The 11,039-nt window shown below is 30.0% G+C and overlaps 2 protein-coding genes and 1 long non-coding RNA gene across 4 annotated transcripts; 2 read left to right on the forward strand and 1 right to left on the reverse strand.

Moving 5' to 3' along the window:
* The first annotated feature begins 130 nt into the window (after positions 1–130).
* On the forward strand, positions 131–660 carry LOC125061168 (protein LLP homolog). Its single transcript, XM_047666403.1, has one exon. The coding sequence runs from the start codon at positions 220–222 to the stop codon at positions 643–645; it is 426 nt and encodes a 141-aa protein (XP_047522359.1). The 5' UTR covers positions 131–219; the 3' UTR covers positions 646–660.
* A 3,138-nt stretch (positions 661–3,798) lies between these two features.
* Positions 3,799–4,882, reverse strand: LOC125061565. The gene is made up of 2 exons (XR_007119058.1): positions 4,770–4,882; positions 3,799–4,462 (listed from the first exon to the last, which is right to left on the reverse strand). It is a non-coding gene; the product is annotated as an uncharacterized LOC125061565 (long non-coding RNA).
* A 2,730-nt stretch (positions 4,883–7,612) lies between these two features.
* LOC125061596 (UPF0547 protein C16orf87 homolog) lies at positions 7,613–9,080 on the forward strand. 2 transcript variants are annotated; one of them, XM_047667090.1, is made up of 4 exons: positions 7,613–7,870; positions 7,961–8,128; positions 8,664–8,727; positions 8,884–9,080. In XM_047667090.1, the coding sequence occupies exons 1-4, from the start codon at positions 7,820–7,822 to the stop codon at positions 9,066–9,068; spliced, it is 468 nt and encodes a 155-aa protein (XP_047523046.1). In that variant the 5' UTR covers positions 7,613–7,819; the 3' UTR covers positions 9,069–9,080. The 2 variants fall into 2 exon arrangements, with proteins under 2 accessions (XP_047523046.1, XP_047523047.1); XM_047667091.1 differs by having other exon boundaries at positions 7,623–7,870; positions 8,664–8,721.
* Positions 9,081–11,039: the final 1,959 nt, after the last annotated feature.

An 11,039-nucleotide genomic window follows, 5' to 3' on the forward strand; every position in this document is an offset into this window, starting at 1 on the left:
AAATTGCAAGAGGCAGAGACTAAAGAGTAAAAAATAAAGATTTCAATCGTGATTCGTGACACTGTAATTTGTCATAAACATTGGACAGTTCAAAACCATGATTATTGACAGTCACAACAACAGTCTGTACATTTTCCTTGACAGAAAAGTTCTTCTAAAACGTGGTGTTGACAGAGAATGTGTTATTTTACAAAATCCAAATAAAAACATTTTAATACAATGGCGAAATCTCTACGTAGTAGGTGGAAGCGTAAATGTCGAGCAATTAAACGCGAACGTTATGCAGTTAAAGAGTTAGCAAGATTAAAGAAAATGCTCGGTCTAAAAGAAGAAGAAAAAATTAACCCTGCAGAGGTTATGGAATCCGATCAAGTAATATTTCTAGATGCAGGTGCACTAAAGAAAGAAGCCCAAAAGAAGCAGGCAGCAGCAGAACCTCCGGAAGAGGACGTAGAAATGAGTTCTGATGAAGAGAAAGTTGAGGTTGCAGACGAGAAAGGTGAAAAGCGTGTTTATAGCACTAAAACATTGAAAGATCAAAACGGCCAATACCCAGTATGGCTGCATAAAAGGAAAATCGCAAAACTAACAAACACAAAGAAAAAGTTAAAGAGAAAGACTAGAAGTCATAGGAAACGGAAATAAAGATGTCATACCTTATACTTGTTTGATTTTATTTTATATTCAAAATCGTTTGAGTATTTCAGTAGTTAGTTAATTAAGTGATAATGGCTTTGTTTCTTAATACTTTTTAACTTAAAACATTACATTCTCTAATCTCAATTTTGTATTTTTTCTGTATACCTAATTAATAAAAGGTTAGTTTTTTTTTACTAGTTCGCTCTATTCATTAAACCTGCTTGAGTTTAAACTATTATATAGTAAATAAAAAGGGAGACCACTTGGGGATGTTTATCATTTGTTATTAGAAAAATTGATACATTAACACTGACATATACATAGGTAAACATTATGCACTGTCACAGTTATATGGTATGTCCATACTTTGTAAAGGCTACATTAGTTCACACAAGCCATAGCATATAGTATATTGATAATTAATTGTAAATTTGACATGATATAGTACTTTATTTAACACCTTATAAGTTCTAACTTCTAAGATATATAAATATAACTTAAGTATTGAATACTATAACTTTAAAAAACAGTATAAAGCTTAACATACTGATAAGAATTAGTGTTTTGTATGTTAAATCCATTATTTTTATCATATTGAAATAACTTTTCACGTGACACTATTCTTCAATTTTGAACAATTACATCAGATATACATCAGAAATTAATGAAAGAAGATTTATTATTTACAGTTGTAATTTTTTTGTTACTGTATGTGCATTACAAAATTTTAACATAAAAATCAAATCGATTCGCTCTTATTCTAAAGGTTTGTAGGTATATGCTCTGTTCTTTGCTTTTATTAGTTCCATCTTGTGAACTCCAGCTGACAGGTGCCTCATCAGTGAATGTGTTGACAAAGAAACACCACATATTGTGCAGTAACATGTCTCAGTATCCAGCTGAAATATAAACACATAACAACACTACAACAAACCAGGCTTTATAGACTTGTTAATGTAAGGACAATACAAAAATCTATTCTGTTATGGCTTGGTTCTACTTTATTTAGTTAAGAAATAAAAATCAATTAAAGTACAATTGGCTTGGCGAAGTTTATATTGTATACCTCTTTTTTATCTATACTGAAATAAATTAATTACTTATTAAAATCTTATTTTCATGAGCTGAGATGAGCTGCTGAGCTAAATGTGACAATGATAATAGAGCTAGATTTGATTGGACTGACCTGACGTATCAAATTTTCTTCAAAATCTTCCTTATGCGGATATAAAGTTAATTTTTGCTTGTGAGTTTCTAGTTTCTTGTGGTTTGCTTTATGTTCATCGTCGAAATCAAATTCTGTTTTGCATACCATACAGTTATACTTGTGTTCTATGTTCATTATACTATGGAAGGAATCCGACGAGACGACTAACTTTTTACCATTCTTTAATGTTAGTATCATAAACTTTATCGGGAAATTATTATTTGATGTTAAAACTTTTGGTCGTCGCAAAGCTGGTATCATTATAAAAATAAGTACAAAAGATTAGACTATTGTAACTTCTGCAACTTTTAAAATCTCATATGCTTACCATTCGAACAATTCGAACTTATCTATTACATTAGATTGTAAATTCGAGGGTACTATGCATAGAAGACTGATATAAAATAAGTACCAACTTTACATGCAAATTGCGAATTTCAAGTTTATGAATTGAAGCGGGAATTGATAGTTGACGCAGATAATAAATACATATTATAACGTTTATTAATCTTTCTTTTTTTAATAGATAATTAATAAATTAACTAACAAATTTGGGAATAATATTCCATTAAGGGTATAAAAATCGCTTTATCAATCTTAATTTTATACTTGGAATATTGGAATGATAATGAGAAATAATAAAAGTAAACTAAGTCTCCAACTAATATTTTTATTGAACTCTGTGTCTTAGAGAGTACGACATACATAATTCTTAACAATTATTTAGATTATATACACATATTTAATAAATAGTCTATACACTACACCGTCAGCTGCTGCGAACTATAGGCGCAGCCATATTAGCCTTAGCGGCTATGACGAGCGCCTTTCACTTTATCCCTACTCCGCGGCTGACCGTCACGCGACATGCGACACACAGACGAAAAAGTTTGAAAAAGTTTCACTTTAATTAGGGGCACCAATTTTCAAAGAAGCTTTTGAAGAATACATAAACTTATGTACTTCTCTGTAGCCCTTTATTGAGTCATTCAGTTTTTTTAAGTGATTTGGATAATCTTTTAAAAAGTTCTTTGGAATCTATTTTAAATGTTCGTTTTGAAACACCTTCGCGGAATCAAGCATCGCTTCCTATTCGCTTTGGCGGATTAGGAGTACGCAAGATAACAAGTGTAGCTCTTCGTGTAGATTAAGAGTGCAGATTGTTTTTCTAGCCATGCCGCACGCAACGACATCAACGACATTATACGCCGTTCTCTTGCCTCCGTCAATTTTCCAGCAATTTTGGAGCCAACAGGCATCGCAAGAAACAATGTCGTTGATCCCTTGGAAAATGGGACGGGCTTTAGTATGGGATGCTACTTTTGTGGACACGCTTGCCCGTCTCCTCTCCTTCGGACAAGCAAAAAAGCTGGGGCGGCCGCAGGCCGGCAGAAAATAATAAACGGCTCAAATATAAGAGTCTTTCCTACAACTTCGATTTTGTTTCCTTTGGAGTAGAGACTCTTGGGCCGTGGGGTTCAAGTACACAGGCGCTTATTAAATATTTACTTCTTTTCTTTTAGATATATTTTCAAATATAACAGGGTATACATATATATGTAATATATATTTCAAATAAAAAATAGCTATACGTATGTTAAGGTAAGGCATTTGTGTTTTATTAGCGTAGTATTAAAATGCGTATGTATTGGAAAATTAAAGTAACTTTAATTGTTTTTGATATTGGTCAGTGGTTACCCGCGGATTTGTAAGCTTAAGGTCAGGTTTCCAAGCCCCGTTGATCAATTTATCTATTGCCAAAACGTATGCAGGCTTGTAGCGCAGGTAGATCATTATTATTAATGGTTTATGTTTAAACCCCTAAGCAGCAATAGTTCGATTTTTCTACTTAGGGTTTTAAATATAGACACAAAATGTCTTGAGCGAACGAACTTACGTACGCATTTAGGTATAATTTGATCTGTCAAAGACAGGTTCAATAAGAACTAATATCTGGCATATTTTTTTAATTAGGATCGATGTTTAAAATTTTATCTACCTTCTCATGATACTCATCGTAATCAGAAGACGCTTGAAATACGAATATTTTGTTACCATCTTTTCTTCCGGTATTTTTTCTATTTAGATCTCTTTGTTTATTCATATTAAAAAAATCAATCTCATTTTGTATATTTTCATTCTGTTTTGTTTTTGACAATCCAAACGTGGTAATGTCAGTTGTCAACTCTTGTTTAAATATTTTTTCTTCAGATTTTGGCGATTCAAATTTAGAACTATTCGAATTCGTGGCGTTATCTTTTTCTCCGAGCGTTGTATTAACTTCATTGCTTTTATATTTGAATTCTTTGGAACTTGCTTTGATCACAATATTTTCTCCATTTAATTGACTGATTAATTGTCTATATTTTAACGATATATTTCGCAATGAATTTTCGTCAACAGCATGGCTATGACGACGAATTCTTTCGTCTCCTTGATTTTTACTATTTGTACTAAAAAAACTATTTCTTTTCATATTCCATAATTTGACTATTGTTTTTTCAGCTATAATATCAGCCAGTGTAGCGAACTTTCTTGACGCCAGCACATCATCGATAAATTCGTCTATGTTTTGTTTGTTTTGAGAACAATTTATTGACACTAATATCATTAAGCCTGAAATTATACTGAATTATATTTCAGTAATAAATAAGTCTTATCTAATATTCTATAACACACATAACATAAAACATCTTGTAGCTTACGAATACTATAAAGAGAAATTGGTATTTTTGTATGGCTGTAAATTGTTGTCCTTATAAATTTTAAGGACAGATAAATAAATATTTGACCATTATAATGTAATATAATTCATGTAACTTTAGCATAAGTACTTTGATTCTAAAATATTTTAAAAGATAAATGTCCAGCCGAGACAGACTGCTAGTATCATCAGATTTAAAAGTTTTATTTTATAACTTACATAGTAGCGACAATATTTTTTTCATTTTTATCGTTTCATAAACTAAAGTGGAATAGAGCGCAATAAAAATTCAATGTCAAAACAATAAACTTCGAACCACGTTAGCCTATTACCGTCACTCATTGGTTTAAATTATGCAACGCCCGACTTCCAACTTCCGAGCCACATATGTAATAGAAATTTCGTTTATTTTTCTTGGGAAAAATTATAAGGTCAACATACATACATATATATGTAACAGTCAATCGGTATCATCTTCATTGCACGAAAAATATCGATTCATAATTATAAGATTATTATTAAGTCGGGTAAACATAAGATATAGATGTATTTTAAAATGATATTAGTGTAATTATTGCTGGCAGAAAGAAATTCAATAATATGTCATGCCTAACATTTTCGTTACAATCCACCTAAAATACCAACACGTTTCAAACTTCATTTCTTGATTAAAAAATTGGCGCCTAAATATACGTCAACAATTTGGCTATAGACTTAAAAAAATGAAAGAGACAGGAATACGATAAGGGTAAGGGTGATGAATTGATGAAAATAAATACACAGTTTTCGGTACTCGGTACTCGGTAGATGGCTGTAGTGATCGATCTAGTAAAGTGTCGATTAATCATCAAACATTTACAGATTTATGCTTGTTTTAATCTAAAACATATATTTTGCTGTCTTTTTTTCGTCCATTCAATTCTAAGTTAGTAGTAAATTATAAAGAGATGTTGTTTTCCATCAAGGAATTCCAAGAGCTTGGTTGAGAAGTTTTAATGCATGTGCCATATATTCCGGCCTTGGCACCAAGTAATTACCTCTTTATTGATTACCATTACAAACTTCCTGGGTGATAAGAAATTGGCATCAAGAAAAGTTTATAAAAATTGATTACTTACTAGAGTATTTCGCCTAAGTATAAGAACCAATACAAATTATAGAACAAAACGGTGCATATTTCATTATTCATGATTCGTTAAATAATATCATGAAGTTCACGAAAATACTATAGTTTTCTTTTTCTTTCAACACGTCAATTTCTTATATAGAATTTGTATATAAGAGGCGTAACACATTTAAAAAAAGTCACTTAATAATTGAACATTTAATTAACCTATGTTCAGTTAATAGTTCGGTATTTGTTTTATATTATTATTTTTACGACTAATTGGCACAAAAAATCTTCAATAAAACGAATTTAATATAAGGGTGGCCCTCCCAATTAATTATTGGGAGGGCCACCCTTATAACTTAGGAGTATAAAAATAGTTCCAGGCTAATAGTAAGATCTACTGAATATACACAAAAAACATATAAAAATTGGTCGAGCTGTTTTGAAGAAGTTTGGTTACACAGTGAAAAAGGTCATATATAATATACATGACCTTTTTCACTGTGTAACTATACTGTGTGTATATATTATGTACTTTTGATAAAATTACAATTAAAACAAATTTTTCAGTTATACTGAATTGTTTATTACATATATTAGAGAAAAGAATATCATGATTCACAGCCATAAAACATCATTATAATACAATTACTTAATTTTTATCTTTAATTTACTCCCACTATGCTTTAATTTAAAATGCTTTTTGAAATCCTTCTTACAAATAATTTGGTGACATTCATTGCATTCAGCTTTGACATCAAAACATTTTGTTGGATATTGTTCTGATACATCAACAATATCTTTTATATCTGTGATCAGTTCCCTGGATTCAGATCTTCTTATAATGAGCTTGGTAAATGATGCTTTCTTGATTTCTGCTACAAAATCTGTATTTACAACTTTCTCAAACCAAACATCATTTATATTTTTCTTATCTATGTTTGTTGTTTTTGTCTTTAAATTAAAATGTTTTGAACGAATGTGATATTTTAATTTAGCTTGAGCCTTATATGACTTTTCACATGCGGTACAATAAAATTTTGTTCTTAATCTGGGAATTAGATTGGTGCTATTAGCTTTATAAGGCCAGTCATATTCAGTCAACCTAATAGAAATAAAAAATCGGTCCCTACATTTAATTATAAGACATGCTCATGCATTAACTGTATTTGAGTTATTTTTTTCTGTATACCGATTCAATAGTTTAACTGTTTTAGATTCGGTATCAGCATTATCACAATATGAAAAAAAGAAAAATGTATAAATATTATGTATATTTTTAAATTAATTTAGTCTAAATGAAAAGGTATTTTCTATGGTGAACACCAAATTAAAATAAAATTATTTTAATGTTAGTAAAACCTTTTTAGCACTATGGTTGTGGATGGTGGTGGCATATCTAATTTAACTGTTGTGTCTTTTGTTTCTAATACATTTGTTTCTATGGTTGATGATTGTTCAGTCATCTTTAATGAAGGTGTATTTTATTACACCACTGTATTTTTTTACAATTGTATTACTCATCTGCACACATAAATTAATAACTACTTATAATTATCAGTTTTTGCTTAATTATTACAAAAGCTTTATTTATTTTTGAAGTGAATAAATTTAAATGTTAATAATTTAACTCGTACTTTTCCGGTTCCGGAATTTAAACATCACACAGACTCTGAAAATTATTGTTCAATTCACCATAGACAAAACTATTATATATCTTTTTAGATACAAAAATTTTCAATAGCGTGACAGTCATCAGTGAACTCACATTTGTATGAAAATGACTATTCGTGTCGACAAATTTAGTTTAAGACTTTGTACATATATTACTGGCGTCTTGACTAAGCCCCCTGTTGTAATGTTGTTTTGAGTTGTCAGTTATCCCTGGTCTGCTGTCACACATAGCAATAAACATTTAACAAGCCCGTTCTGTCAAGTGTCATGCGTTTTAGCCTTGAGTTGCGGACTGCGGTTGTTGTTATTTTAATTAATTATAACTTATGAATGTATGTTATTCAATATTTACACAATAAATATTATAGGTATATAAATGTATGGATTAACTTCGCAATCTAGTTAGCTGCCTACATTTTTTTAAAATTATAATTCGCGCGAATTTTCTAAAATGCTGTGGCACTGAGAATATGCAGGAACAACAATGGGTAAAAATAAGATGATAGCAAAGAGCTGTCCCAAATGTGAAATGCAGGTACTTATCTTCTTACATCTAATAAATAGTTTACTAAGGTCACCTAACCCGAAGAACAGTTTTGTCACACAACTGTACAACATACTTCAGGTAGCTGTTGCATCAAAATCTTGCAAATGTGGCCACACATTCTTTGCATCACGCCGTGGAGCGGATACGCTCCCGCCAGTTGACGATATAAGAAGGCGTACTGGTAGGGTAAAAAGGACCCAGCCACAGTATTATGATGCGCAGGATTATCAAAAGCAAAAAAGAAAGGTAAATTTATATGATATAGAAAGTGTTATATAATGCTATATATTATCAAGTGTTCAAGAACTGTATTAACTTAAAATGTAGGATGTTTCCTGCCAAACCTTAATTGTTTAAAGAAAAAAATCTTTATTAAACTGATGAAGATATGTATCATTATTCATGGCTCAAATGAGTTGCAAAGTGTATTTATGCTTGGAAGAGTCATGGCAAATGACTATAAAAGAATGTTCTACAATAATTTGTAGTAGACAAAAAATTGATTTTCATAGCAGTTGTGAAGAGGTTAAAAAGTGAGCTACATACAATACAAAAATCAGAATCAAGTCAACGTATCAAGTTTGTATATTTAATAGTGGAGGGTAGTAGTTGTTTTTATTGTACTATGTAATCAAATGATGAAACAGTAAATTTTACAAAAATAGCCTTAATGCAAAATTTTATAGCTATTATTATATTTAAGATTCTAGTATATTTGATCCTTTAATCATTAATATATCACAATAGATACAGTAATTGATTAATTACTTTTACATTTCAGTCTCCAAAGAAAAGATCTCTTGATGATGATGATTATAAGAAGGACAAAACTGAATCTGGTGAGTGTGAGTTTTGCAACATGTTTTTAACAATGTAGTAATTGCTGATATATTTGCATCAAGAATTTATATGTTAATAGTGTTATTTGCATACACACAGGCTTGAATAGTTATAATTTATAGTATTATACTATATTTATTAACTTACCTTAAACATTCCAGCTACGGCAAGGGCCAGACGTCGCAGAGCTTTACGTAGGGCTACAAAGCGTGTGCCTCAACAATCTGAACGTACAAGGGACCCTACGCCGCAGTTAAGACCTGCTCAAATTGCAAGATGTCAGCTCATATTATCAGAGATTAATAGAAAAATGAAAGCTGTTACATGGCAACCACCATCAGATTAGTTAGTAAATATTGAAGCAATTTTTAACTTTTAGGGTTACCATACGTTTTAAAGCAAAGGAAAGCATTTGGTGAAAGCATACGAAATGTGATTACCATACAATTTTTATATTACTGTTGTGAGTTTATTTTTCGCAAAGTATTTTGTCGGTCAAAGGATCGCAAACAATAGATTTTGACACATTTTATAGAACTATCTTCACAACTGTCAGTAAATCAATTTAAAGTATACCTTCTCGAACATTTTCAAGGAACTGTTCTTTAAAACATCTGCTTTTTTGTTTCAATATTATGCAATATATTGATTTTTTAAAGCATATACAAACTTTTTAAAGACAAATTTTACTTGAAACACATCGAGACATTCTAACTTCTATGTCTCATTTTCAATTACTTGAAATTGTATCAATGTTCTTTCAGTTTATTCTTACCTGAACCTGGTTAATATCTTAAACTTTCTTTTGTTTTCTTAATACTCCATTGAACTATTTAGGATTTCATTTCTATCGCAATATCATATACTTTTAAAGAAAAAATCTCTATAATCTATGGTATCACTATGGTTCTATAATACTATAAAACATTGACTCTGAGTAAATAAATGTATTGAAGTAATTAAGAAAACATGTAAATATTAGTTATATTTGTAAATATTTAAGCAAACTTGATTGAATGTAAATAATTAAATATAAATAATAGTATGTCTTGTTATCCTTTACATAATAAAAATGAAACCATTCTTTTATTGCCTTTTCTTCTCATTGAACATTATGCTTAAGACACAGATAAGTACTTTAGTTAAAGCAGAAACAACAGACTTTGCATAGCTTAAACTACCTAAGTTTTTATAAAACAAATATTTTCTATTTACTTCAAAAGGGCTGGCAAATAAGAAATTCGCAAAATGAGTAATTTCTGTGTTCCAAAAAATATTTTTATTCTTATTTCCAATCAAAATAACTTAATAGAATTTCTTGGATATATTTTTTTTTTGACCCTATGCTGTATTTAAAATTGGAATTATTTAGACCTCAAAACTTACGTCTAAATTTAAATTTAGACGTACTTGCCTAATAAACTCCAAATGGAGGAGGGTGGATCTAATATTTGTAGGTGCACCATGTTCAGAAAGGTCATCCTGCTTGCCTATTAGAAAAACAAATGATACACGAAACATACAGAAATCTGAGACCCAGACCTAAATGGTTGTAGCACCAATGGTTTATTATTTTTGAAGTTATACTTCCTTAGGCGCGTTATGAAAAATTGATGAGAGTGAAATTTTACGATGCGCGCGCACCGTGACACAAAATTAACAGAATGAAGTTGCCCACGGAAGATGCTACGGCATTGGACATAATTTAAAAACAACTTTCGAATAATAATAGAATTTATGTTACACTTAATGTAAGAGAATAATAATAAATCTTTATTTATTTAATTTTTCAAATGTAAACTGAACTTTATTGACTGTAATGACTCCTTTTCCAGTCTTTGATTATTTAATTGTAATTAATTATTTGCATGCAATCAAAAACTATTTTTAATAATGCCAAAGAAGTATAACTTACATGTACGCGCGTACATAAGTACACGCACCCTTTTTTTAATTTCTTAATACTGTTATAGTATAAGATCCCGCTATACAACGACCTTCACCGAGATGCTTATTTAATTAAACTTATTTTATATTTAATTTAATATGTCAATAAATATAATCCATATGGGTTGCCTAGCAAATTTCAGTCCAGAGTATGTTTAATTAATATTAAAAAAAAAAAAATATATACATTTGCATGTAGTAAATTTTTTGAACTTTTTTCAATCAATATTTTTAATCAGGGTAGTATTATATATGTATCACTATAACCTTCTTTTATACTAAAGATGTATATATACTTTAGTGTCACATAAAAAATATACACATAAATAATTAATTGATTAAAAACAACCTAACGTTTGCATATTCTATG

This window comes from Pieris napi, chromosome 23 (assembly GCF_905475465.1).
Source record: "Pieris napi chromosome 23, ilPieNapi1.2, whole genome shotgun sequence".
Classification (NCBI taxonomy): domain Eukaryota; kingdom Metazoa; phylum Arthropoda; class Insecta; order Lepidoptera; family Pieridae; genus Pieris; species Pieris napi.